Consider the following 27,894-nt stretch of genomic DNA (forward strand, 5'->3'; position numbering starts at 1 on the left):
GTGACATAATTGAATCAAATTAACATTTAAAGGGTTTAAATAATTTTTGAAAATTTGATATTTGTCATTTTTCATTAAGAACTCAAGTTGAAGTTGCAATTAAAATGTTATTACTGTTTTTTAATGAATTCATAATAAAAAATGAATGAATTGTTCTATAGATATATTTATTTAATATTAAATATTTAATATTTTGTATGGAAACTGCCACACAATGAATGACACCGTTTCAATTATATGTTATTTCCTTCACTTCAAAGTGTCCGCTTATCAACAAAATATGTATTTAGTTTAGTTCGGTTGCAAAAATGCATATTTCTCTATAAGATGTAAATAATTTGGGCAGATCCTGCAAAAGGAATTGAGTATCAGGCGCCACCTGTTGACCATTAGAGGAACATTTCCTGCATGAAGTGAATCATTCACGTCCAAGCTGTCTACTACATGTAGTAGTTTTAGAAATATTTTAATATTTACTTCAGAGAAAAAAAAACATTTTTCCACTATTAGACCAATGCACATTTGACACATTCAAGTACTTCCATTGAATTTGAGGACTGATATTTAATTGAAAGAAGAGCCACAGCGACACACACACACGGTATCGTTGTCGTGACGACGCACGTACGAGACAGACGTGCTGGATGTCACTCGATGTCACCGGGTCTACCAAATCCAGTCCTCCTCGTGGTCCAGTAGCGGCCTTACACTTGGCTCAGAAAATGAGCTTGACCGTTGTCCTCCAGGCGGCGGGTGAGGATCTCGCAGCCCGTGTCCGTCACCAGCAGCGTGTGTTCAAACTGGGCTGAGCGCTTCCCGTCTCTGGTCACCGCCGTCCAGCCGTCGGGCCACGTGTCATCCTGCCAGCCACCTGAGACGGTGAGTGTAAAAAAAAAACTTTAAAATGTAGTTGCATTATGAAGATGTTTTATTTTGTAACCAATCCGACATATAATCCCTTTAGCACAGTATTGAACTTCTGGAATGGATCAATTATACGTTACCGTATTTTCCGGACTATAAGTCGCACTTTTTTTTCATAGGTTGGCCGTTCCTGCGACTTATACTCCAGAGCGACTTATAAATGAAAAAAAAAAGTGTTTATGTTTACATAAACACTGGACACCTTTTGTGTTCATGTTTATTTTTTGTGTAGCTGAATAAGCATTGTGTTAGCATATCTTACACCTATTAGCATGTTCTCTATTCTTTTATTCATGTTAGAACTTGCCTTCCAAGATGACGTAATGTCTGTTTTGGTCAAGTAGTTTGGAAAATAAATTACCCGCAAAAAATGGGACTTATGTAGGTTTTTTCTACCTAATTATGCATTTTTGGCCTTGTGCGACTTATACTACAGTGTGACTTATGTATGTTTTTTTTCTACCTCATTATGCATTTTTGGCCCTTTGCGACTTATGTATGTTTTTTTCTACCTAATTATGCGTTTTTGGCCCTTTGCGACTTATATTCCAGTGCGACTTATGTATGTTTTTTTTCGACCTAATTATGCATTTTTGGCCTTGTGCGACTTATACTCCAGTGCGACTTATGTATGTTTTTTTCTACCTAATTATGCATTTTTGTCCTTGTGCAACTTACTATACTCCAGTGTGACTTATGTATGTTTTTTTCTACCCAATTCTGCATTTTTGGCTTTATGTGACTTATACTCGAGTGCGACTTATGTATGTTTTTTTTCTACCTAATTATGCATTTTTGGCCATGTGCGACTTACACTCCAGTGCGACTTATGTATGTTTTTTTCTACCTAATTATGCATTTTTGGCCTTGTGCGACTTATACTCCAGTGCGACTTATGTATGTTTTTTTTATACTTAATCATGCATTTTTGGCAGTGTGCGACTTATACTCCAGTGCGACTTATGTATGTTTTTTTCTACCTAATTACGCATTTTTGGCCTTGTGCGACTTATGTATGTTTTTTTCTACCTAATGATGCATTTTTGGCCTTGTGCGACTTATAATCCAGTGCGACTTATGTATGTTTTTTTTCTACCTAAGTATGCATTTTTGGCCCTTTGCGACTTATACTTCAGTGCGACTTATGTATGTTTTTTTTTGTACCTAATTATGCATTTTTGGCCTTGTGCGACTTATGTATGGGTTTTTTTTCTACCTAATTATGCATTTTTGGTCTTGTGTGACTTATACTCCGGAGCGACTTATAGTCCAGAAAATACGGTAATTGTTTCCAGACTTGACCGTAATAAGTGAATGAGACGTCTGCTGCTTTAAACATAGCAATATATCAAGCCAAATAGTTAGCATTCTATTTATTTATTCTAAATGTAAAAAAAAAAAAAAAATAAGCAGCCAAAATTGAACCACTTCCACACAAATAACAGGCCAATTGTCAACCAGGAATCAGCAATCATTGATCAGTAATGATGTAACGACAAAGTAACGATGTGAAGACAAAGCCTAGTGTCGTTATTAGTTATAGGAGACTCACCTTCACAAATCATTGGTTCGATGGTGAACACGTGACCCGGTTTCATCACACCGACGGCTTTGTTTTCTGGGGAGCAAATGTATATAAATGCATAGAAGTCATTGTGATGTACAGTTCAGGGTCTCCTCCACTCACTGGCATAATGTGGCACGTTGGGCGCTGTGTGAAAAAGCCTGTGGATGCCGTGGCCGCAGTAGCTCCGCACCACCGAGAACCCGCTGGCCTGGGCGTGCTTCTGGATGATGTTACCAAGCTCTCTGTAGCGGACGCCGGGCTTCACTGCGGGGGGGGGGGGGGGAGAACGTCAGCTATGTCAAAGATCCCAGTGTAGAAGTGGAAAAAAAAAACTGCCATTTTGTGTTTATAATCCGCATAATTTGGGCATTGATTAGTAGAAAATGTGAGTGTGAATGGTTGTTTGTCTATATGTGCCCTGTGATTGGCTGGCAACCAGTCCGGGGTGTACCCCGCTTCTCGCCCGAAGACAGCTGGGATAGGCTCCAGCACCCCCTGCGACCCTCGTGAGGAAAAAGCGGTAGAAAATGAATGAATGAATAGTAGAAAATGTGAGTGTGAATGGTTGTTTGTCTATATGTGCCCTGTGATTGGCTGGCAGCTGGGATAGGTTCCAGCACCCCCGCAACCCTCGTGAGGAAAAAGCGGTAGAAAATGAATGAATTAATGAATGAATGAATGATTAGTAGAAAATGTGAGTGTGAATGGTTGTTTGTCTATATGTGCCCTGTGATTGGCTGGTAGCTGGGATAGGCTCCAGCACCCCCGCGACCCTCGTGTGGAAAAAGCGGTAGAAAATGAATGAATGATTAGTAGAAAATGTGAGTGTGAATGGTTGTTTGTCTATATGTGACCTGGGATAGGCTCCAGCACCCCCGCGACCCTCGTGAGGAAAAAGCGGTAGAAAATGAATGAATGAATGAATGATTAGTAGAAAATGTGAGTGTGAATGGTTGTTTGTCTATATGTGCCCTGTGATTGGCTGGCAGCTGGGATAGGCTCCAGCACCCCTACCACCCTCGTGAGGAAAAAGCGGTAGAAAATTAATGAATGAATGAATGATTAGTAGAAAATGTGAGTGTGAATGGTTGTTTGTCTATATTTGCCCTGTGATTGGCTGGCCGCTGGGATAGGCTCCAGCACCCCCGCGAAGAAAAGCGGTAGAAAATGAATGAATGAATGATTAGTAGAAAATGTGAGTGTGAATGGTTGTTTGTCTATATGTGCCCTGTGATTGGCTGGCAGCTGGGATAGGCTCCAGCACCCCCTGCGACCCTCGTGAGGAAAAAGCGGTAGAGAATGAATGAATGAATGAATGATTAGTAGAAAATCCAACTTTAACTTGCTGGAGGAGGCGTTACCCAGCATGCCTTGCGGATAATACTCAGTGCGGTGCAGTTACATTGTGTGTCCCATATACATCATGAGGGCGCGTTACGTCCATCTCCATCACTTTGCACTTTTTCCTCATTGAGGGAAACCAGGAAGTGACCGTATACAATTGGATGATAACTAAGGATTCATTACAGGATTAAGATTAATGATTAATTAAGGATAATAAAAAAGGAAAAATAATACAAAATAAAATTTTAAAAATGCATCTTTTACCAGAATCAATAGCTTGCATAAGGCATTCGTATGTAGTGTGAACCAGTTTCTTTGATCCTTCGTCCACGTCTCCGACATAGAAGGTCTCGTTGAGGTCGCCGTGGAATCCGTTGTGGTAGACCGTGATGTCCACTGCGTGAGACAGACGAGCATGTCAAACTCATTGAAATGTCACAAAATCAATAAAATCGCGTAAGCCCCCCCCCCCCCCACTTGTGATTATGTGACAAGTTAAGTGACTGTTTTCAGTTAGTGGGTCGAACCCCGGGGGTCCCCGGCCGACGCCGCCACGTTGGTGAAGTGTGAGAAATGGCGTGTTTTTGAGATATGGACAGCAGGGAATTTGACGTGCGAAAAACCCCGTTGTTAAAGGTTAATGACATCGTTTGTCTTACGGGATCACGCCGCGTGAGGTGACGCTCCGGCGAGTCTGAGGCGGGGGGGGGGGGGGGGGGGGGGTCTGATGAAGGGACTAAAATTGGAAAAACTTCCTGCTGATGTCATTTTGAGACCCAAAGTTGGGCGACTTATCCGTGCAGCGGGTCTGGCAACCCAGACCGCTATAAAGGTGGTCTTCGGTTTACGGTAATACAGAAGTGTGCCGAGTTCCACATGGCAAACAGAAAGGGGCTCCTTTTCTATGATGTCATACCTTAAAAAAGTGTTAGGCATGTTACTTTAAAAAAGTAATTACTTATAGTTACTAGTTACTTGTCAAAAAAACGTAAAAAACAGTAAGTATTTACCAGTAAAAGTAACTATTGCCGCCCCCATCCAAAAAAGATGTGGACAAAGTTTTTTTTCTGCGACATAATGTACATTTTAGGGCTGCACGGTGGTCGAGTGGTTAGCACGCAGGCCTCACAGCAAGGAGACCCGAGTTCAATTCCACCCTCTGTGTGGAGTTTGCATGTTCTCCCCATCCGGGTACTCCGGTTTCCTCCCACATTGCAAAAAAAAAAACATGCTAGGTTAATTAGCGACTCCAAATTATCCATAGGTATGAATGTGAGTGTGAATGGTTGTTTGACTATATGTGCCCCGTGATTGGCTGGCCACCAGTCCAGGGTGTACCCCGCCTCTCGCCCCAAAAGACAGCTGGGATAGGCTCCAGCATCCCTGCGACACTCGTGAGGAAAAGCGGTAGAAAATGAATGAATGAATAATGTACATTTTAGGGCTGCACGGTGGTCGAGTGGTTAGAGCGCAGACCTCACAGCAAGGAGACCCGAGTTCAATTCTACCCTCTGTGTGGAGTTTGCATGTTCTCCCCATCCGGGTACTCCGGTTTCCTCCCACATTCCAAAAAAAAAACATGCTAGGTTAATTAGCGACTCCAAATTGTCCATAGGTATGAATGTGAGTGTGAATGGTTGTTTGACTATATGTGCCCTGTGATTGGCTGGCCACCAGTCCGCCGAATAACGGCAACATGCCGAGTGAACATCGATTCCGCGCCACAGCGTATCACATAATCTTTGGCACCAACTGGCACCGGCCCAAGTGAACTCCGAGCATCATTGGCGCAACTTGGCTCGCTCCATTACATTCCAGTGGATTCCAATAGGCGCATTGTTTGTGACATTTGATTCCACTTGGTGGATGAAAATTTTAAACATTTTTTAAAATTTTCTTGCCGCCAAACTCAATTTTTGCCGCCGTTACGAGCCACCACGAGCCACTTGGGAGGCAGTTTGAGCCACTGCGCACCTTATTGGTGACACTAGGCACCACAGCAAATTGCATTGGCACGAATTGGCTCAGTGGAATCTTATAGAATTAGATTACACAATTCTCGTCTTGTCAAACGGAACCTTGGCAACATTTTGGACACCCCTGGTATACTCAACAAACAAATACGGTACATGTCAGCTAACAGGAGTCATAGCTAGCAATCGTGCCAATGAGAAGCCTAGCTTGAAAACTGGAATTATTAATACCACATTTCAGGCAATATGTCGCATACCATTAAGGATATCTCCATCTTGTAGCGGTCTCCTGTCCGGGATTCCATGGCAGATAACTTCATTGACAGACGTGCAGCAGGATTTGGGAAAGTTGTAGTAGTTTAGAGGAGAAGGGTAGCAGTTCCTTGCCGTGCAAGCCTGAGCGCACAAACGGGTAAGTTAACGATGGATACTGGATACTGGATTTCCCATGTGTGTCCATACCAGATGTACCGCGTGGTCGATTTCTTCTGTCGTAACACCCGCTTTCACCATGAGAGCCGCAATGTCAAGGACTTCCCTCGCCAGCTGCAAATGGACAATCCCGGTAAATAATAAATGATGGGCTTGTCATACAAAAGAAGATTTCGTGTTACCTTGCACACCACTCTCATGCTTTCGATGTCGTCGGGAGAGAGGATCTTGATTTGCGATGTTCCTTTCAGAAACTGCTCGGATTCAGACATCCCTGGGGGGGGGGGAAGATAACCGCAAATCATCCACATGATATGTTGACGGACAACGGGAACTTCCGTGTAGCGGTAAGACACTCTAGTCCAGACATGACAAAACACGACTATAGTCACATTTATACTCTTTTTATTTACAACATATTGCGCAACTGCAAGGGTCTTGAGACACATGCTAACTCGCAAACTTAGAGAGCTAGCGACCTAAACGGTAGCCTTCAAGTTATTTCCTTTAAACTTAAATCGCCAAAAACTTACCACTTCCACACGGATAGGGAGGATAACTATTAACAGTTATTTAACCTTTAACATGAACATGAATCAAACGTAATATTTTTTTTTTCTGGGTACATGATTAATGTTCATGTTAAAGGTTAAATAACTGTTAATAGTTATCCTCCCTATCCGTGTGGAAGTGGTACGTTTTTGGCTATTTAAGTTCAAAGGAAATAACTTGAAGGCTACCATTTAGGTCGCTAGCTCTCTAGTTTGCGAGTTAGCATGTGTCTCAAGACCCTGCAGCTGCGCAATATGTTGTAAATAAAAAGAGTATAAATGTGACTATAGTTGTGTTTTGTCATGTCTTAATTTTAATCAGAAAAAACAGCATCCATATCAAACTTGCGCGGGCCGCAACTAACATTAAACTTTCATATCAAGGCGGGGGCCTGAAACTAGTTTCCTGCGGGCCACATTTGGCCCGCGGGCCGCGTGTTTGAGACCCCTGATTTACGGTGATTTGTAGTGGTGGGCCAAAATGTTCATTTCAGTAAAACAGATCCGTTCATTTCGGTCAATTGGTCGTTAGCCTGTGATCTCCCCCTGTGCATAGACCCGGTTAGCGGTGTCGAGTCAGTCCGTTCACTCATGTTCACGTTCGTTCCGACTCAACAGCGCAACAACACGTGATGACTAGTGGTGTGTCGGTCATGAACGAACGGGTCAAAGGAACTAGTTCTTTTTTTGTGAACGGAATGAACGAGGTCTGGCGACTCCAAATTGTCCATAGGTATGAATGTGAGTGTGAATGGTTGTTTGTCTATATGTGCCCTGTGATTGGCTGGCCACCAGTCCAGGGTGTACTCCGCCTCTTGCTCGAAGACAGCTGGGATAGGCTCCAGCACCCCCGCGAGGACCACCCTCGTGAGGATAAGCGGTAGAAAACGAATGAATTTATGGTGATTTGTAGTGGTGGGCAAAACGGTTCATTTAAGTGAACCGGATCATTCCGTTTCATTCTGTAAAAAGATCCGTTCAATCTGTTTGGTCAATTGGTCGTTAGCCTGTGATCTCCCCCTGTGCATAGACCCGGTCAGTTGTGTCGAGTCAGTCCGTTCATTCATGTTCACGTTCGTTCCGACTCAACAGCGCAACAACACGTGATGACTAGTGGTGTGTCAGTCATGAACGAACGGGTCAAAGGAACTAGTTCTTTTTTTGTGAACGGAATGAACGAGGTCTGGCGACTCCAAATTGTCCATAGGTATGAATGTGAGTGTGAATGGTTGTTTGTCTACGTATATGTGCCCTGTGATTGGCTGGCCACCAGTCCAGGGTGTACTCCTCCTCTCGCTCGAAGACAGCTGGGATAGGCTCCAGCACCCCCGCGAGGACCACCCTCGAGCGAGGCGCGACGATAGGATAAGACAGGCAATACTTGTCTGAGACTCTGAAAGACCGAGAGATTGACCAGGTCTTTCTGACTGGAAATCTCTCGGTCTCGGTCTTTCAGTCAGCTAACCCCACCCACCCACAGAGCGAGGCGCAACGATAGGATAAGACAGTCAAGCACACAGATAGTCCCGCCCTGCAAAAAGGAACGGTGAACTGACTCCCCAGCCAATCAAAAAAAACAACATTTGCAACTGAACGAACTGAACAGGTATTTTAGGGGCCTGACGATAGGATAAGACAGTCAAGCACGCAGATAGTCCCGCCCTGCAAAATGAACGGTGAAGTGACTCCCCAACCAATCAAAAAAAACATTTGCAACTGAACGAACTGAACGGGTATTTTAGGGGCCTGACGATTGGATAAGACAGTCAAGCACACAGATAGTCCCGCCCTGCAAAATGAACGGTGAACTGACTCCCCAACCAATTAAAAAAAAAAACATTTGCAACTGAACGAACTGAACGGGTATTTTAGGGGCCTGACGATAGGATAAGACAGTCAAGCACACAGATAGTCCCGCCCTGTAAAATGAACGGTGAACTGACTCCCCAGCCAATCAAAAAAAACAACATTTGCAACTGAACGAACTGAACGGGTATTTTAAGGGCCTGACGATTGGATAAGACAGTCAAGCACACAGATAGTCCCGCCCTTGCAAAAAGGAACGGTGAACTGACTCCCCGACCAATCAAAAAAAACATTTGCAACTGAACGAACTGAACGGGTATTTTAGGGGCCTGACGATAGGATAAGACAGTCGCACGCAGATAGTCCCGCCCAGCAAAATGAACGGTGAACTGACTCCCCAACCAATCAAAAAAAACAACATTTGCAACTGAACGAACTGAACGGGTATTTTAGGGGCCTGACGATAGGATAAGACAGTCAAGCACGCAGATAGTCCCGCCCTGCAAAAAGGAACGGTGAACTGACTCCCCGACCAATCAAAAAAAACAACATTTGCAACTGAACGAACTGAACGGGTATTTTAGGGGCCTGACGATAGGATAAGACAGTCAAGCACGCAGATAGTCCCGCCCTGCAAAATGAACGGTGAACTGACTCCCCAACCAATCAAAAAAAAACAACATTTGCAACTGAACGAACTGAACGGGTATTTTAGGGGCCTGACGATAGGATAAGACAGTCAAGCACGCAGATAGTCCCGCCCTGCAAAATGAACGGTGAACTGACTCCCCAACCAATCAAAAAAAACAACATTTGCAACTGAACGAACTGAACGGGTATTGTTCATTCCGTTTACAAAAAAAAACTAGTTCTTTAGACCCGTTCGTTCATGACCGACACACCACTAGTGATTTGGCAGTGAGGAGTCAGTCTACTTGGACCAATCTCTGTGTTCCCGGGTTGACCAGAGTGGGTTCACACTTCCCAAAACCAACCCTACTTAAAGCAGAACAAACTGACTACAGTTCGTTTTAAGCGGATCAAAAATGTCAAGTGTGAATGCACCCAAAGAAAAACGGTTCAAAAACCAAACTTCAGCACATTTATGAGAGCATTATGGTGATTCAACAGGCAAACCTTGTTGACGGTGGTACACCATGGTCAACGCGCCGGAACCTGCTAATCACTGATCTATAATTTATGAAGTCAACAAGGTGATTGCTGGGTGAACGTCAACAGTTGCTTGGCAACAGTGATTTTGTACAAGTCACATCATCCAGCCTCTTTTTGACCCCCCGAGTGTCCACACTGAGTGTGCAATAATCAATTAAACCTGATTCACGTTCGGAGGGCAGCTCCAGCCAAGTATGCTTGATATTTTTTTTTTAAGCATAATTTCAAGGCAATTTTAAAAGCAACACACATTTAGTAGTCGTACACGACACAATTTGACTGCAGTTCAATAGCGGTGTCATCGTAAGACGCACCGGGTTGAAGATGCGGTGCACTGTTCCTAAAAAAAAAAGCTTCACATGAGAATGAAAAGACGTAACCATGGCTACCTACCAGAGTAAAGATCTATGACGGCAGATGACAGGGATGCAGAGGTTGCCGTGGTAACACATTGAACAACGTGCTCAGGGAATAATAAGACTGCTTACATGCATGGGTAAGACAAGGAAGGACGGTGGTTGAGGAAATGAACAGCCTAAATAATTCAACTTAGCTTTATTATATTTATTTTATTTTTTATATTTTTTATTTGTATATTTTATTTATATTTTTTATTTTTATATTTGATTTTTATATTTTTATTTTTATATTTGATTTTTATATTTTTATTTTTATATTTGATTTTTATATTTTTATATTTGATTTATATTTTTTATTTTTATATTTGATTTATATTTTTTATTTTTATATTTGATTTATATTTTTTATTTTTATATTTGATTTATATTTTTTATTTATATTTATTTTTATTTTATTATATTTATAAATATGATATTTATATAATATATAAATATATATAAATATATATATAATTAGCTAAAAGCTGTATAGGCCAAAAGTCATATATATATTTTTTTTAATCATAGACATCACGGTTAATTAATTAATCATGTTAATCACCATGATAATCTGCTTTAATTCAAAACGTGAATTCAAGGTTATGTTGGAGTATCTCGTATTTTCTCTTCCACAATTCAACATGTGGCTGCACGGCGGTCGAGTGGTTGGCGCGCAGACCTCACAGCTAGGAGACCCGAGTTCAATTCCACTCTCGGCTATCTCTGTGTGGAAGTTGCATGTTCTACCGGGTTTGCTCCCGGGTACTCCGGTTTCCTCCCACATTCCAAAAACTAAAAATGCTAGGTTAATTGGCGACTAGGTTAATAGGCCCCAGCACCCCGCGACCCTCGTGAGGATAAGCGGTAGAAAATGAATGAATGAAGGAAAAACTCATGTTTTGATCTTGCGAGATCAAAAGCAGTTTCCCCACGGGGCTGTAGGATCTAAGTGGCGGTGGATTGCGATGGAAGTGAGGACGAGATTACGGCATTGTATAATTTGCATAATTGTCTATGGAATTTTTGACCACACCAGAACCTGCTGACAACTTAGAGTGTAAAAGTCACTAAATATAGAAACAAAGACGCTAAGTCGGCACCGCTGAGCCCACCTGCTACGTCTTTGCCGTCAACGCCATCTGTTCTACGGAGTTTGAATGAGCATGGGTCAACATGTGGCGCCGAATATGTGGCGGTCCAAATGTATTTGTAGCAGGCCATGTACCAATACACAATTAACAAGTGATGTAACACTACATTTTTTTTATGTACACAAAATAAGAACTTCATCAGGTGTCATTTGTGACATGATAAGAGCACAATAAGCTCCTGCTACATTAAACCAGGCTGCACGGTGGACGAGTGGTTTGCGTGCAGGCCACAGAGCTAGGAGACCCGAGTTCGATATGTGTGGAGTTTGCATGTTTTATCCGGGTACTCCGGTTTCCTCCCACATTCCGAAAACATGCATATAATGTACATTTTAGGGCTGCACGGTGGTCTAGTGGTTAGTGCGCTGACCCCACAGCGAGGAGACCCGAGTTCAATTCCAGCCTCGGCCATCTCTGTGTGGAGTTTGCATGTTCTCCCCATCCGGGTACTCCGGTTTCCTCCCACATTCCAAACAAAACATGCTAGGTTAATTAGTGACTCCAAATTGTCCATAGGTATGAATGTGAGTGTGAATGGTTGTTTGTCTATATGTGCCCTGTGATTGGCTGGCCACCAGTCCAGGGTGTACCTCGCCTCTCGCTCAAAGACAGCTGGGATAGGCTCCAGCACCCCTGCAACCCTTGTGAGGATAAGCGGTAGAAAATGAATGAATGAATGAGTGGTTAGCACGCAGGACTCATAGCCAGGAGACCCGAGTTCAATTCCACCCTCGGTCATCTCTTTGTGGAGTTTGCGTGCGTTTTCTCCGGGTACTCCCGTTTTCCTCCCACATTCCAAAAAAAACATGCTAGGTTAATTAGCGACTCCAAATTGTCCATAGGTATGAATGTGAGTGTGAATGGTTGTTTGTCTATATGTGCCCTGTGATTGGCTGGCCACCAGTCCAGGGTGTACCCCGCCTCTCGCCCGGAGACAGCTGGGATAGGCTCCAGCAACCCTCGCGACCCTTATGAGGATAAGCGGTACAAAATGAATGAATGAATGTTTACAACCGGGCTGAGTGATTAGAAGCTTCGTTACCTCTGGGATGATCTGCATAGTCGGGTCTTTGGATGTCACTGGGTACAGGCCGCAAAGGTGTCTACATGAGGGGCCAAGCAGAAAACATGTCAGACTACATAACGACATTCAGTAATTCAGTATAATCATTTTTCTTTAGTTTGTCGTTCGTTTTTTCTCAGACATTTTCCAAGACATTTTGATATAAGGAAACGTACAAGTGGGTAGTGAGGACGAAGTTTTCCCGTGTAACGGTAGCCGGGCCATGGGTCGGTGCTGATGTCTTTCTCCACACAGTTCTTAGTTGCATTTTGGTTCTTGTCGTCCTCTGATGAAAAAAAAAACAAAAAAAAAAACACATGGTGTGTCAAACATGTGGCGTGTATTTACATTGTCTTTACGTTACCGCTTTTTAGGCACATTAGCGCTACAGCAAAAACACTTTGGTCGTCTTTAATTTGAATTTATTGGTACACTGAGTCACTGTTTGATGGTTTATCTCTGAACGTGCAAGCCAAAAATTATATTTCACTGATATATATCGTGACAATATAACCCATGTTCAAACTACAACAAGCTAAATGAGCATTCCACATACATTTTATCCCACTAAATCGAACTGTACCACCGCATAGTGCTATTTATGGACTGTTTACATATTGTATATTTGGCAAAGTCCATTAATTAAGTAACAACTCATACTTACTTGCTTTTTTGTGCAGCAACTTGTGAGACACCCAGCTGCCTTTGAAACATTCCTAGAAAGAGAAAAAGAGATTTTTTTTTATTTTAATGTGCAATAGCTATTAGTCAATATGAACTCAGTATCAGTCATGTGGCTCAAAAAAAATATTTTTTTGCAATAAGTAGGGGACCAGAGTAAAAGTCCCAAAGTAGACATTCCTTTATGTATTTTTGTGCATGTTTAAGTGTTCAGTAAAAAGTAAGATTTCAGTAAACGTGTTTTCATTAAAGGAAATCTACACTTTTTTTGGAAATTTGCCCGTCATTCACAATAACAAACAATGTATCATCAATGTACCTGTTAATACACGATCCCAGCATGTATATCAAATGGGGATAATTATCGGTATTAATTATTATCTTCTCGATATCAGCATAAAAATGTGATATTGGCTATTTGTAAAGGGTTAAATTTACTAATCAAATACTTATTTCCCCCAATATATACGTATGTATAGTATATATTTATTTTTATGATTTATTTTCATTTTTTATCTCAAGTACTCCCTGAGGTGCCTTCAAGTACCGTCAGGGGTATTAGCGGATCCATTTGCATACAGGAATCCTGCGTACATGTAAATATAGTGTTTGTAAAGGGTTAAATTTACTAATGAAATACTTATTTCCCCCAATATATACGTATGTATAGTATATATTTATTTTTATGATTTCATTTTTTATCTCAAGTACTCCCTGAGGTGCCTTCAAGTACCGTGAGGGGTACTAGTGGACTCATTTGCATACAATAATCTTGCGTACACGTAAATGTAGTGTTTGTAAAGGGTTAAATTTACTAATGAAATACTTATTTCCCCCAATGTATACGTATGTATAGTATATATTTATTTTTATGATTTCATTTTTTATCTCAAGTACTCCCTGAGGTGCCTTCAAGTACCATCAGTGGTACTAGTGGACACATTTGCATACAGGAATCCTGCGTACATGTAAATGTAGTGTTTGTAAAGGGTTAAATTTACTAATGAAATACTTATTTCCCCCAATGTATACGTATGTATAGTATATATTTATTTTTATGATTTAATTTTTTTTATCTCAAGTACTCCGAGGTGCCTTCAAGTACCGTCAGGGGTACTAGCGAACCCATTTGAGAACCACTGGTTTAGAAAAGTACTGAATGGTTTAAAAAAAAGAATGAATGATCTACCACGCTTCCTCACTACTTTTAACTTAGCTAGCTGTTCATTTCATTTCCATAAAAACGAAAAATTAAAATGTAAACCACTCTTTGTTGTGTAATCTGCACACACAAAACCCATTCATTTTTTTGCCGTTTCTAGCAGTCAACCGTAATAAATTCACTCACTTTAGCCGAACAGTCAAGACTAACGTAGCTAGTTCAGCAGTTGTGTACATGGTTAGCCTCGCTAAGCATCGGTTTAAATATTCCTCACCTTAAATAGTAATCTACAGAACACATCAGGTGAATATAATAAAAACTTTTGACAACAAAGTTGTAAAAATCTAAAGCAACTACACGTCAACCTAGCTTGACAGCTACATATCAGCAACGTGATGAGAAACAGGGCCCCGGTGCTAAGGCAAGTACGGGGGGTTTTCAACACTGCGAGACCGGAGAAAAAAGCTCTACCTGTGAACAGAAATAGGACCCTTGAATCCCAAGCTTGATACATGTGGGACACTGAAGTTTGGCGTCCTTGTTGCAGCCTTCCGTCTCACACTCCCTTCTCTCCTCTGTGCTCGCCATGCCTTCGTCTGCAGGAGGGGTGGAGTCCCCGGAGAAACAGCACAACCACGGGCGACACACTGCGCATGTCCGCAGCGACAGGTCACGTTGCTCTGTGCTGGCCAATCAAATGACACTTTCCTAACTCAGATTTGTAAGATGGCGACTGCCGAACCGGTGAGCACTTTCTCTTCAGTAAAAAAAAAAAAAACTTCAAACATTTAAATGGTTCTGCTTTAACACCTACTATTCCATTTGCTCGTCTTAGCAGTAAACATGAAGTGTAAACAGATTGTTATTCCACTATATGCTTTGTGTTTGTTTTGCTGCGATCAAAGCGTAGCGTCAAAGCTTTTTATGGAGATCTCTGAACTTTTAAGATGACGTTGAGATTCGGTGTCCACTTTTGTCAAAAACCACTGAACCACTTCTGGAGATTTGGACTCTGATAAACAATTATTCCGTACCCGTTTGGGACATGGAGCATTTTAAAACCAGTGTGTCAAAAACACATTTTAGGAACTTTTGTGTTAAAAGGAAAATTGTGAACTATCTAAGTCCAGGCTAGGATTTAACGGTTTTAGGTCCTCACCTGTTTCCCGTTATATTTAACCTATATAAAACTCTTACTTCTGTTGGTGGGACGTGTAACTATACTTATTTTAATTTTTTTAATTTTTTGACATATGCTATGTCAAACATAAAATTAAGGCTGGGACCTAAATTCGATTTTTTAAGTGTAAAAACTCGTAAAACTTAGAAAGCAAATATAAAATATATACTTCAAAAACTCAAAGTTAAATGTAGTGAAATACCTAAAAGCCAAACAAGGCCTCAGGCAGTTACAATTTACACAACAAGTGTGCCCCATTCCCAGATAAGATCTGTGGGAGTTGGCCACTTGATGGCAGTGTTTGCTTACCCCACCCCCCACCCAATATTTTTTGTGGTGAGAACAAAAAATAGTGTTATTTAAACACTATTAGAGCCCACTAGACATAAAATAAAACCCTAATAATCACCTTTTCATGCCAATAGAGTAGACACAATCAGAGAAATAAGACCTAATATGGACTCAAACATTTTTTTTGGGGGGGGGATTAACATTACTGACACCTAGTGACTAGTGTAGAATACTACATATCGCATTTTTCAATGTATTTTTTATGTCTTATATGTGTATTTTAGCTTATTTAGTCATTTTTTATGATTAAAAACACTTAATTTAAGTCAAAAACATGTAAAGTATGCTTAAAACCTGCATATGTTTCGACTAATAATAGTAATTAATTAATCCAGTTAATGCTTTAATGGAGTTGTTCAAGATATAGGTCACATTAATGCTAGGAAACCTTTTGAAATGATTTATTTTGGTGTCATTTTCCTAGAATTAAAACCTGGCATTCGTACAGATTCGTTCCAAGATGGCGGGGTAAACAAACAGGATGTTATTTTGGATGCTCAGCAAGTTGGTGAACGCAAGCCGAGGCCAAATTTTAGGCTAAATTTTGGATGTTAACTGAAAAACACACTAACCAAAACGGATGTTAACCGAGGTACCACTGACACCTCTTCTAGCCACTGTAATTGTGTGGTCTGAATTTAAGAACACCGTATTTGTCTATTATGACTTGGATAAAGATCAGAACACTTTATGACCAATTTATACAGAAATCCAGCCAATTCCAAAGGGTTTACATACTTTTTTTTTTTGGCAATTTCATGTTAGAAGGTTCGACTCAACCCAAAACAAATTTTGTCCCATAGAAAATTATGTAAATTATTTTTTAAAGCATTTTATAGACAGTAAATCTGATATAAACAAACCCAGTTGCTCTGATTTTGTCTCTGGTGTGTGATCCAATATGGCGGCGTAAACAAACAGGATGTTATTTTGGATGCTCAGCAAGTTGGTGAATGCAAGCCGAGGCCAAATTTTAGCCCAAATTTTGGATGTTAACTGAAAAACACACTAACCAAGACGGATGTTAACCAAGGTACCACTGACACCTCTTCTAGCCACTGTAATTGTGTGGTCTGGGTTTAAGAAGACCGTATTTGTCTATTATGACTTGGATAAAGGTCAGAACAATCCAGCCAATTCCAAAGGGTTCACATACTTGCAATTCCATGTTAGAAGGTTCGACTCAACCCAAAACAGATTTTTTTTTCCCCATAGAAAATTATGTAAATAATTTTGTAAAGCATTTTATAGACATTAAATCTGAACAGGATGTTCATGTAAACAAACAGGATGCTATTGGTGAATGCAAGTCGAGGCCAAATTTTAGCCAAAATATTGGATGTTAACTGAAAAACACACTAACCAAGGCGGATGTTAACCGAGGTACCACTGACACCTCTTCTAGCCACTGTAATTGTGTGGTCTGAATTTAAGAACACCGAATTTTGTCTATTATGACTTGGATAAAGATCAGAACAATCCAGCCAATTCCAAAGGGTTCACATACTTGCAATTCCATGTTAGAAGGTTCGACTCAACCCAAAACAGATTTTTTTTCTCATAGAAAATTATGTAAATAATTTTGTAAAGCATTTTATAGACAGTAAATCTGAACAGGATGTTCATGTAAACAAACAGGATGCTATTTTGGATGCTCAGCAAGTTGGTGAACGCAAGCCGAGGCCAAATTTTAGCCCAAATTTTGGATGTTAACTGAAAAACACACTAACCAAGACGGATGTTAACCGAGGTACCACTGACACCTCTTCTAGCCACTGTAATTGTGTGGTCTGAGTTTAAGAACACCGAATTTTGTCTATTATGACTTGGATAAAGATCAGAACAATCCAGCCAATTCCAAAGGGTTCACATACTAGATTTTTTTTTCCCATAGAAAATTATGTAAATAATTTTGTAAAGCATTTTATAGACAGTAAATCTGAACAGGATGTTCATGTAAACAAACAGGATGCTATTGGTGAACGCAAGTCGAGGCCAAATTTTAGCCCAAATTTTGGATGTTAACTGAAAAACACACTAACCAAGGCGGATGTTAACCGAGGTACCACTGTACGCAGTCTTGAATGCACCCAACAAAAGTGATGAATATTAATTCTGGTTATTTTTACTTCCCTAAGATTATCTAATCGATCCGATCAGGCTAATGATATCCCGTTTTTTCCTTTTAACTTTAGGAAACCGACCCAAGTCCATCCTTGACAGATGAGGATGGAGCTGAAGAGGCAAAGGAGGCTGGCCAGGAAGTTGTGAACCCGGAATCGTACATCAAACTCCCTCTGCAAAACAGGTGCTCTGCAGTTGAACAGTGTGTCTGTCACAAACTTTCAATTAAATTAAATTCAACTTTCTAGTATGCGTCTTTGCCCTCGGATTGTTCAGTCCTGCCGCCTAGCCAGTTCACACCAGGGAGCTACTACACTATGTATTTATTGCATTGAAAAAAAAAATGTAACCAAATTCATTATTCATCTGGATTTTTATAAGGGCAAATGGTCAACAACATACACGAAGTCTGACATTTAAATTATTCAGCGTAGTGTAGCGGATCATTATCACTCATATAATGTCACAAGCTCCCCTCTGAAAGCAGCGCGATGGTTTCTCAGCCATGATCAATGTCACTGAAGAAATAAACCGTTTTCTGTTTTTGCTATCACTTTGACTTCCTGTCACTTCCCTCAAACTGGAAGTGACTCCACAAAGTTCAAATTAAGGCATATCATTTCATTAATGCGATGGCTCCTCTGCACGCAATGCATAGAGCCGACCCGTATTGGTACTCGTCTTATATGTTTGTTAGGTAAACCTTTTGAGTGTTAAGTTGCTGTGTGATGATTTTAGTGAGTGTTAAGTTGCTGTGTGATGATTTTGGTGAGTGTGAAGTTGCTGTGTGATGATTTTAGTGAGTGTGAAGTTGCTGTGCGATTATTTTAGTGTGTTAAGTTGCCGTGTGATGATTTTAGTGAGTGTGAAGTTGCCGTGTGATGATTTTAGTGAGTGTGAAGTTGCCGTGTGATGATTTTAGTGAGTGTTAAGTTGCCGTGTGATGATTTTAGTGAGTGTTAAGTTGCCGTGTGATGATTTTAGTGAGTGTTAAGTTGCCGTGTGATGATTTAGTGAGTGTTAAGTTGCCGTGTGATGATTTTAGTGAGTGTTAAGTTGCCGTGTGATGATTTTAGTGAGTGTGAAGTTGCTGTGTGATGATTTTAGTGAGTGTTAAGTTGCTGTGTGATGATTTTAATGAGTGTTAAATTGCCGTGTGATGATTTTAGTGAGTGTTAAGTTGCCGTGTGATGATTTTAGTGAGTGTTACGTTGCCGTGTGATGATTTTAGTGAGTGTTAAGTTGCTGTGTGATGATTTTAATGAGTGTTAAGTTGTTGTGTGATGATTTTAGTGAGTGTTAAGTCGCCGTGTGATGATTTTAGTGAGTGTTAAGTCACTGTGTGATGATTTTAGTGAGCGTTAAGTTGCTGTGTGATGATTTTAGTGAGCGTTAAGTTGCTGTGTGATGATTTTAGTGAGTGTTAAGTTGCCGTGTGATGATTTTAGTGAGTGTTGAGTTGCCGTGTGATGATTTTAGTGAGTGTTGAGTTGCCGTGTGATGATTTTAGTGAGTGTTGAGTTGCTGTGTGATGATTATAGTGAGTGTTGAGTTGCGGTGTGATGATTTTAGTGAGTGTTGAGTTGCTGTGTGATGATTTTAGTGAGTGTTGAGTTGCTGTGTGATGATTATAGTGAGTGTTGAGTTGCCGTGTGAGGATTTTAGTGAGTGTTGAGTTGCTGTGTGATGATTTTAGTGAGTGTTAAGTTGCTGTGTGATGATTTTAGTGTCAGACTGTTACATTGAGTAGTCACTCAACGGGTTCCGACGGGTTGAATTGTGTGAGACACAATATATCTTTTTATGACATGGACATGCGCAGCTTATGTACATATCCGTTTTTCTCTGTAAATGTAGTGGGTGGGGCTTAAACATGTGTGCGTCTTATACACCCACAATTACGGTAGTGATCCAGTCAAGACGGATGAAATGTCACAGTGACTTAAACAGTCATATTGTCTTCGTTAGCGCTTAGGTCGATATGCCATGTACTAATTGGCATGTAATTGGCATCCATCCATTCATTTTCGATGCTGCTTATCCTCATTAGAGCCACCCTAACCACAGCTATCGGCACCATCCAGGTGCATTCACACCTCCCATCAGACGCCATGGAGCTTCATGCCTCTCGTTTACTTTTACGCACCTCCTTTTTAATTAGCGGCTTCTTACAGTTATGCAAATGTGCTTTTTTTTCCTCCTCTTCTCACCCCAACAGATGGTCTCTGTGGTTCTTCAAGAACGACAAGAACAAAACATGGCAAGCCAACCTGCGACTCATTTCAAAATTTGACACAGTTGAAGACTTCTGGGCGTAAGTCGTAGTCAACGTCAAAATCCGATGTCATGAGATTGTAATATACCAGTGCTGACTCAAATCATCTACTTTTCATCTGCAGTCTCTACAACCACATCCAGTTGTCAAGCAATCTCATGACAGGCTGTGATTACTCCCTTTTTAAGGTTTGTTTCATCCGTTCATACAATAATTTTATGCATATTTTCAAACTCCATCTTCGTCTATGTGGTGATGTGTATGGTATTTGTATAATGAGTGGGAGATGCGGCCTAAAGATCATCATTCCACATCAAAGTGTGCATAATTATACGCGGCTCCCTTTTCTCAGCTCAATCTGAGGCCCGAAAATACAATAACTGCCAAAGATTTAGGAGGAATCAAGATGCAGCCAGCGTCTCATTTGCATAATTGGCCATGATGCTGAACTCAGTATTTGTGTGTGGACTGAAGTTATTGACTTAACAGGTGTTGGTTTCATTTTGTGCAGCAGCAGATTGGTGTGCATGCTTTATGACACACAGCAGCCATTTAAAATAAACGGAGTACTTGGATGCATGACGAAGGAAATTTAAAAAATATTCACATTTCAGACGCTGAAATCAGGATATTTACATTTTAAAATGATTAATCAAACACCATATTTGTGTATTAATGAGGTAATTGATCATCAATTAATTGTTGCAGTTCTGAAGCAAAGTAACAGTGCCATCTACTGTTTGGAGTTGCATTGACAAGACGGTCCCATTGTAATGTGTTTGTGAATGAGGGCGAACAGCTAGCTAGCCGCAAGTCAATCTGTGGCTAATGGTTATTACCATTAAAGTAATGGTTATAACCATTAAAGTCCTGGTAATTATGTCTCCCTGTAACTTCAGAAAGGGCCTTTTAGCTTTGAATTATTGGTAATGGATTAGTATTCAACACCCTCTGATGTACGAGACATGCTTTATTTCTTCTGCGCCACAAGCGGACTCATCAGCAGAAAGGACATGTACCAGCAAATACAAATAGACGGTATATACAAATACAAATAGACAGAAATCACTCCACACTCTTTATTGCTCTCTGGTTCTACCATATCTTACTTATTGTGTGGAAATATGGGCTAATAACTATAAAAGCAATCTTCACTCGCTAAATGTACTGCAAAAAAAAGGCCAGTAAGGGTAATTCATAATGCCGCCTACAGAGAACATACTAACTCCTTATTTCTAAAATCACAAATACTTAATTTTGAAACAGCTAAAATAATGCATAAGGCTAAAAATAACCAATTAGCTAAAAATGTCATCCAATACTTCTCTACAAGAGAGGAGAAATATGATCTCAGGGAAGAACTCCATTTGAAACACTTCTATGCTAGGACTACGTTATGCTAGCCATAGCATTTCAGTATGTGGAATCAAACTATGGAATGGATTGAGTAAGGAAATCAAACAATGCACAACGATGAGCCAATTCAAGAAACAATACAAGCAGTTGATGTTTGCTAAATACAAGGATGAAGAGTCTTGAACCAGTCATGATGTGCTATATATATATATATGTCACTATATTGACACTTACTATGGTACCCATTATGGCATTGGATGATCATATCACCTCCTACTTTGGAACGTGACAAAATTAAATTAAATAAAATTAAATAAAATTAAATTAAATTAAATTAAATTAAATTAAATTAAATTAAATTAAATTAAATTAAATTAAATTAAATTAAATTAAATTAAATTAAATTAAATTAAATTAAATTAAATTAAATTAAATTAAATTAAAAACTTCAATTATATTAAGAAAGCAGGAAGTGAACAAATGTAACAGTTACTGATTGTAAAAGTACCAGATGGAGGGGTAGGATTTAATAAGCTTTGCTTCTTCCTACTCCTTTTGGACATGTGGAACTGTGAACTTATTATGGGATGCATTCAATTGTAATCTGATGCATGTTCAAATGAAATAAAACCATAAAATCAAAAATCAAAACAAATATTTTTTAAATTTAAAAATACAATTAAATAAAATTAAATTATATTAGGAAAGCAGGAAGTGAACAAATGTAACAGTTACTGATTGTAAAAGTACCAGATGGAGGGGTAGGATTTAATAAGCTTTGCTTCTTCCTACTCCTTTTGGACATGTGGAACTGTGAACTGATTATGTGATGCATTCAATTGTAATCTGATGCATGTTCAAATGAAATAAAACCATTACCGTTTTCCAGTTGACAATAGGGAACACAGAAGTTAAAAGAACGAGCATAAACAATATGAACTCTTGCTTCAGGACGGCATTGAGCCCATGTGGGAGGATGAGAGGAACAAGCGTGGAGGACGCTGGCTGATCACGCTCAACAGACAGCAGAGGAGATTAGACCTGGATCGCTTCTGGTTGGAAACTGTATGCTTACACTCAACAACTTTGGTTTATTTATATTCCATAATACAGTAAACCTCGGATATATCGGATTCAATTGTTCCCACTGGTTTTGTCCGATATAAGCGAAATCCGTTATATGCGTATACCGGAAAATGGCCGTTTTACGCATATATCAGATTTATATCCGGTATATGCGTAAATGGGATTTTATCCGTTATAAAAAGGCACTTCCTTGACTATGTTTCCAATGTACCTGGACGCGCAGGCAACGCTGCAAACGCTGCAAATGACGTCGTATAGCGGCCTGTCACGATTCGGCGAATCGGAGCGCCACGATGCGGCGATATATCCGATATATGCGAGGGAAATTTTAATGGAAATGCATTGGAACGGGACTGGAGATTTTGTCCGAAATAAGCGAAATCCGTTATAAAAAATCCGATATATGCAATGAATTTTTATTGGAAATGCATTACAGAAAAATCGGTTCTTTTTTTATCTGTCCGTTGTGAGCGAATTTCTGATATAGCCGAGGTTTACTGTACGTATACTGGGGGGGTAATTACGTTGCCATTTTGTGGGGGTGTTGAGCCAGAAACAGCTTGGAGGGAAATATATAGTCTTAATATATAAAAAGGTGCATCTGAATAAATTAGAATATTATGCAAAATGCTAATTAAAAGGCTATGGAGGTTTTTGCAACTGATTAGAGTACAAACCTGATGTTTGCAATGTTTGAGATTTTTTTTTTTTCACAATTTAAACTCTACAAGAGGCAACAAACTGTTATATATATACTTTCATGGAAGTACAAACTTCAACATGGCCAAAGAGCAATGAGAGGTAGGAAGATAAAACACAGACAGTAATACCTCCTACTTGTTTCTTCAATGCTTAATGGATAGTATTGACCAAAATATTTCAATATGGAGGGATTTATTTATGCAGTCCAGTTCCAACCCGATTGATTCATGAATCAATTAAGAGTTGTATCTCAGTAGATTTGTCCATAGAGCGTACATCGAGACACAGAACACCAGAGCACTCCCATGCGGAGTTAGGGCGTGCTCTCCTGCTGCTCCAAAGGTCACTGGTTGCGGCACACAGGCATCTCTGTGGACGGAGAGATGCTAGGTAACAAATACTACGTAGTGCACTGTCAATACTGTACTGCTCAAGGAACACCACGGTACCGGAACACCGGGGGCCTCTTTGATGGCCACGTCTGGTCCATGTACTTGAAATACAAGAAGTATCAGGTCTATCAGGGCTTGGCTATCAGTAATGACTAAAGTGCAGCCTGGGGAGCATTTGTGGAACATTAAAAAAAAACCTACAAAAATCTGTAATTTTCAAAGAACAAAATCAACATGACAAGAAAATAAATTACCTTATTTTCTGGACTATAAGTCGCTCCGGTAGAAAAAAAAAACATACATAAGTCGCACTCGAGTATAAGCCACACAAAGCCAAAAATGCAGAATTGGGTAGAAAAAAAACATACATAAGTCGCACAAGGCCAAAAATGCATAATTAGGTAGAAAAAAACATACATAAGTCGCTCCCGAGTATAAGTCGCACAAGGCCAGAAATGCACAGTTAGGGAGAAAAAAAACATACATAAGTTGCACCGGAGTATAAGTCGCACAAGACCAAAAATGCATAATTAGGTAGAAAAAACATAAGTAGCACCGGAGTATAAGTCGCACTGGAGTATAAGTCGCACAAGGCCAAAAATGCCTAATTAGGTAGAAAAAAACATACATAAGTCACACTGGAGTATAAGTCGCACGAGGCCAAAAATACCTAATTAGGTAGAAAAAAACATACATAAGTCGCTCCAGAGTATAAGTCGCACAAGGCCAAAAATGCCTAATTAGGTAGAAAAAAACATACATAAGTCACACTGGAGTATAAGTCACACAAGGCCAAAAATGCATGAATACGTAGAAAAAAACATACATAAGTCGCACAAGGCCAAAAATACATAATTAGGTAGAAAAAAACATACATAAGTCGCACTGTAGTATAAGTCGCACAAGGCCAAAAATGCATAATTAGGTAGGAAAAAACATACGTAAGTCACACTAGAGTATAAGTCGCACAAGGTCAAAAATGCATGAATACGTAGAAAAAAAACATACATAAGTCGCACTGGAGTATTAGTGACACAAACCAAAAATGCATAATTATGTAGAAAAAAAACTTACATAAGTCACATTTTTTTTGTGGGTAATTTATTTTATAAACTACCGTATTTTCTGGAGTATAAGTCGCACTGGAGTATAAATCACATTTTTTTGCAGGTAATTAATTTTCCAAACTACTTGACCAAAACAGACATTACGTCATCTTGGAAGGCAAGTTCTAACATGAATAAAAGAATATAGAACATGCTAATAGGTGTAAGATATGCTAACACAATGCTTATTCAGCTACACAAAAAATAAACATGAACAGAACAGAAAAGTTGTCCAGTGTTTTTGTAAACATAAACACTTTTTTTTCATTTATAAGTCGCTCTGGAGTATAAGTCGCAGGAACGGCCAACCTATGAAAAAAAAGTGTGACTTATAGTCCGGAAAATACGGTAATCTAACAAGAAAAAAAATCAATTTTACAAGAATATTCTCACTCATATCATGCATATTAAGTACACTATGTCATGTATATGTTAAGCAGACTGGATGCTAAGGCTAAAAAGTCCAGGTAGAATATTTAATAACATAAAACACTGGCGTGGGAACAAAGGTAATGCAAAAATCATGAAAAAAAAAAAAACACCTTGACGGAATGGAAACAGGATACAAAAAGGGTCCCGCTCACTGAGTAGCATACAATCAAGAACACGATAGGTCGTGGCTAAATACAGCGAGAGCATGCACACAGGCAGGAACAATACTCCCGACGACCAAGAGGCTAATTGCGGAGGGGGCATCAGCTGCTCGAGGCTGTGCCCCGCATCACGCCCCCCGAGGAACAATAATGTCATTTTAGGAGCACAAGATTTTTAATTTATTTTTCCTCCAGCTCCTGTGCTTAGTCGGCGAGGCCTTTGACGACTACAGCGACGAAGTCTGCGGAGCTGTTGTCAACATCCGCTCAAAAGGCGATAAAATCGCCGTCTGGACTTCCGACTTTGACAACCGCGAAGCCATAACACACATAGGGTGAGCAACCGTTCCCCTAGTCGGAACGTTTTTTTTTTCCCAGTCCTCCTCCTGATTGTTTCCTGTCGACAGGAGAGTTTACAAGCAGCGCTTGATGCTCCCCATGAAGATGACCATCGGCTACCAATCCCACGCCGACACGGCAACCAAAAGTGGCTCAACCACCAAGAACAAATTTGTCGTTTGAGAAGCATCCGGCAGTGGCCCCTTTTTTCACCGTTTCGTCTTATTTCTTGTCGGTGACGATGTTTACGATGTTTACGATGTTTTAAAGACTGCCGAATGCGATCCAAGACTACGTGCCAAATCGCCTTCCCAAGACCTGGACCACAAAATAGCTGAATCTGCATCTTCCGAAACACTAACACACGTTGTGTACTTACTGTACACGGATAGCAATATTCCGGAATGAACCACATTCATGTGGAGGGGGGAACTTCTTCTCAAGTGACGTGAAGGCGATTATGACATTGCCGTCTCTAAACATGTAAACGGGATTATGAATGGAATAGTTCTAAGCAACTCTGTAATCTGTAAGTATTTCCTAGGTCAGTGGTCGGCAACCTGCGGTTCTACACCCTCCTTGCTGCACGCTCAGGCCAAGCTTTCTGATTTTTTTTTTTTTTAATACCGAAAAATAGGAAATGTTTATTTTCACTTTTTGCAGTATGAAATACCCGACTCACCGCCAGACCGTGAATGCAACAGCTACTGTGTTCTAACTGCTGATTGGATGAGCAAAGGAAGTGGTCAGTTGGTTCCGTCGGTGAGACGTGAAAAAGACGTCCTGATAACCGTATTAATCTATCCAGGCGGGTGGCCAGCCAATCACAGGGCACATATAGACAAACAACCATTCACACTCACATTCATACCTATGGACAATTTGGAGTCGCTAATTAACCTAGCATGTTTTTTGGAATGTGGGAGGAAACCGGAGTACCCGGAGAAAAACCCACACATGCACGGGGAGAACATGCAAACTCCACACAGAGATGGCCGAGAGTGGGATTGAACTCGGGTCTCCTAGCTGTAAGGCTTGCGAGCTAACCACTCGTCCGCCGTGCAGCCCATATTTGCATATTAACAATAATTCATGGTTCCATTTATCACAGTGAGTCTTCCAGGTCCTGATGCAGCAAAACAGTCCCAGACCATCACACTACCACCACCATATTTTACTTACTTACTTTTAGTTTTTTACCGCTTATCCTCACGACGGTCGTCACCAGCTGTCTTCTTCGGGCGAGAGGCGGGGTACACCCTGGACTGGTGGCCAGCCAATCACAGGGCACATATAGACAAACAACCATTCACACTCACATTCATACCTATGGACAATTTGGAGTGGCTAATTAACCTAGCATGTTTTTGGAATGTGGGAGGAAACCGGAGTACCCACCGGAGTACCCACCGGAAAACCCACGCATGCACGGGGAGAATATGCAAACTCCTGTGAGGCCTGCGCGCTAACCACTCGACCGCCGTGCAGCTGAAACCTTTCAGATCATCAAATTCAATGACAACACAACCGAATACAAAATGTTTTTAAAATTAGCCTTTTTAACTGCAATCAAACATTTGCGACAACTTGCAATGAGTCTCAAAGTGCCATGGAGGAATGTTGGTCCCCTCATCTTGGCAGAAGTTCAATTCTGTTGTTGCAGAAATGGTAACGTTTGAAAAAGATTAAAGCTTTTAAAAAGTTTATTAACTTGTGTCGTGTTTTGTGGCTCTAGAGCAGGGGTGGGCAAACTTTTTGACTCGCGGGCCGCATTGATATAACAAAATTTCCGGGGGGGGGCAGACTATATATTTTACACGTAACAGTCCACCTGGTATTATTGTATCTGTAAAATTGTCATGCAATCTGCTATTATTATTTATTATTTTATATTTATATTTAAATATTTTAAAAATAATAAAATATTATAATAATTAAAATAAATTTAAAATAATAATTATTATATTATTATTATGTAAAATATGCAAATATAACAATATTATTATATATAATTAATATAATAATTAGCATTAATATATAAATATAAAAATCATAATAGTTATAATAATAATATAATAATAATTATTTTAATTTTTATTAATTTTTATTATTATTATGTGCTTGTGTCTCTTTTTTCAGGAGCACTCAAACAACGAAATTGATAC

General features: G+C 40.1%; 2 protein-coding genes across 2 annotated transcripts; one reads left to right on the plus strand and one right to left on the minus strand.

Moving 5' to 3' along the window:
- Positions 1–544: 544 nt before the first annotated feature.
- On the minus strand, positions 545–14,863 carry LOC131140321 (methionine aminopeptidase 1). Its single transcript, XM_058090608.1, has 11 exons — positions 14,697–14,863; positions 13,047–13,098; positions 12,559–12,668; positions 12,362–12,422; positions 6,423–6,514; positions 6,271–6,354; positions 6,066–6,204; positions 4,100–4,231; positions 2,612–2,755; positions 2,477–2,542; positions 545–871 (listed from the first exon to the last, which is right to left on the minus strand). The coding sequence occupies exons 1-11, from the start codon at positions 14,811–14,813 to the stop codon at positions 705–707; spliced, it is 1,164 nt and encodes a 387-aa protein (XP_057946591.1). The 5' UTR covers positions 14,814–14,863; the 3' UTR covers positions 545–704.
- Positions 14,864–14,914: 51 nt separating this feature from the next.
- Positions 14,915–27,397, plus strand: LOC131140322 (eukaryotic translation initiation factor 4E-like). Its single transcript, XM_058090609.1, has 7 exons — positions 14,915–14,969; positions 17,952–18,064; positions 20,099–20,194; positions 20,280–20,343; positions 22,463–22,576; positions 25,586–25,725; positions 25,798–27,397. The coding sequence occupies exons 1-7, from the start codon at positions 14,952–14,954 to the stop codon at positions 25,910–25,912; spliced, it is 660 nt and encodes a 219-aa protein (XP_057946592.1). The 5' UTR covers positions 14,915–14,951; the 3' UTR covers positions 25,913–27,397.
- Positions 27,398–27,894: the final 497 nt, after the last annotated feature.

Source organism: Doryrhamphus excisus, chromosome 13, assembly GCF_030265055.1.
Source record: "Doryrhamphus excisus isolate RoL2022-K1 chromosome 13, RoL_Dexc_1.0, whole genome shotgun sequence".
Classification (NCBI taxonomy): Eukaryota; Metazoa; Chordata; class Actinopteri; order Syngnathiformes; family Syngnathidae; genus Doryrhamphus; species Doryrhamphus excisus.

Excerpts from the sequence above, each read along its gene's own strand:
- LOC131140322 (XM_058090609.1), top strand. Across the intron at positions 18,065-20,098 it reads AAACTCCCTCTGCAAAACAG|ATGGTCTCTGTGGTTCTTCA; the intron begins GTGCTCTGCAGT and ends TCACCCCAACAG. Across the intron at positions 20,195-20,279 it reads ACAGTTGAAGACTTCTGGGC|TCTCTACAACCACATCCAGT; the intron begins GTAAGTCGTAGT and ends TTTCATCTGCAG.
- LOC131140321 (XM_058090608.1), bottom strand. The coding sequence starts at position 14,813 with ATGGCGAGCACAGAGGAGAGAAGGGAGTGTGAGACGGAAGGCTGCAAC. Across the intron at positions 12,423-12,558 it reads TTCGTCCTCACTACCCACTT|ACACCTTTGCGGCCTGTACC; the intron begins GTACGTTTCCTT and ends CCCCTCATGTAG. Across the intron at positions 872-2,476 it reads CGAACCAATGATTTGTGAAG|GTGGCTGGCAGGATGACACG; the intron begins GTGAGTCTCCTA and ends TCACCGTCTCAG.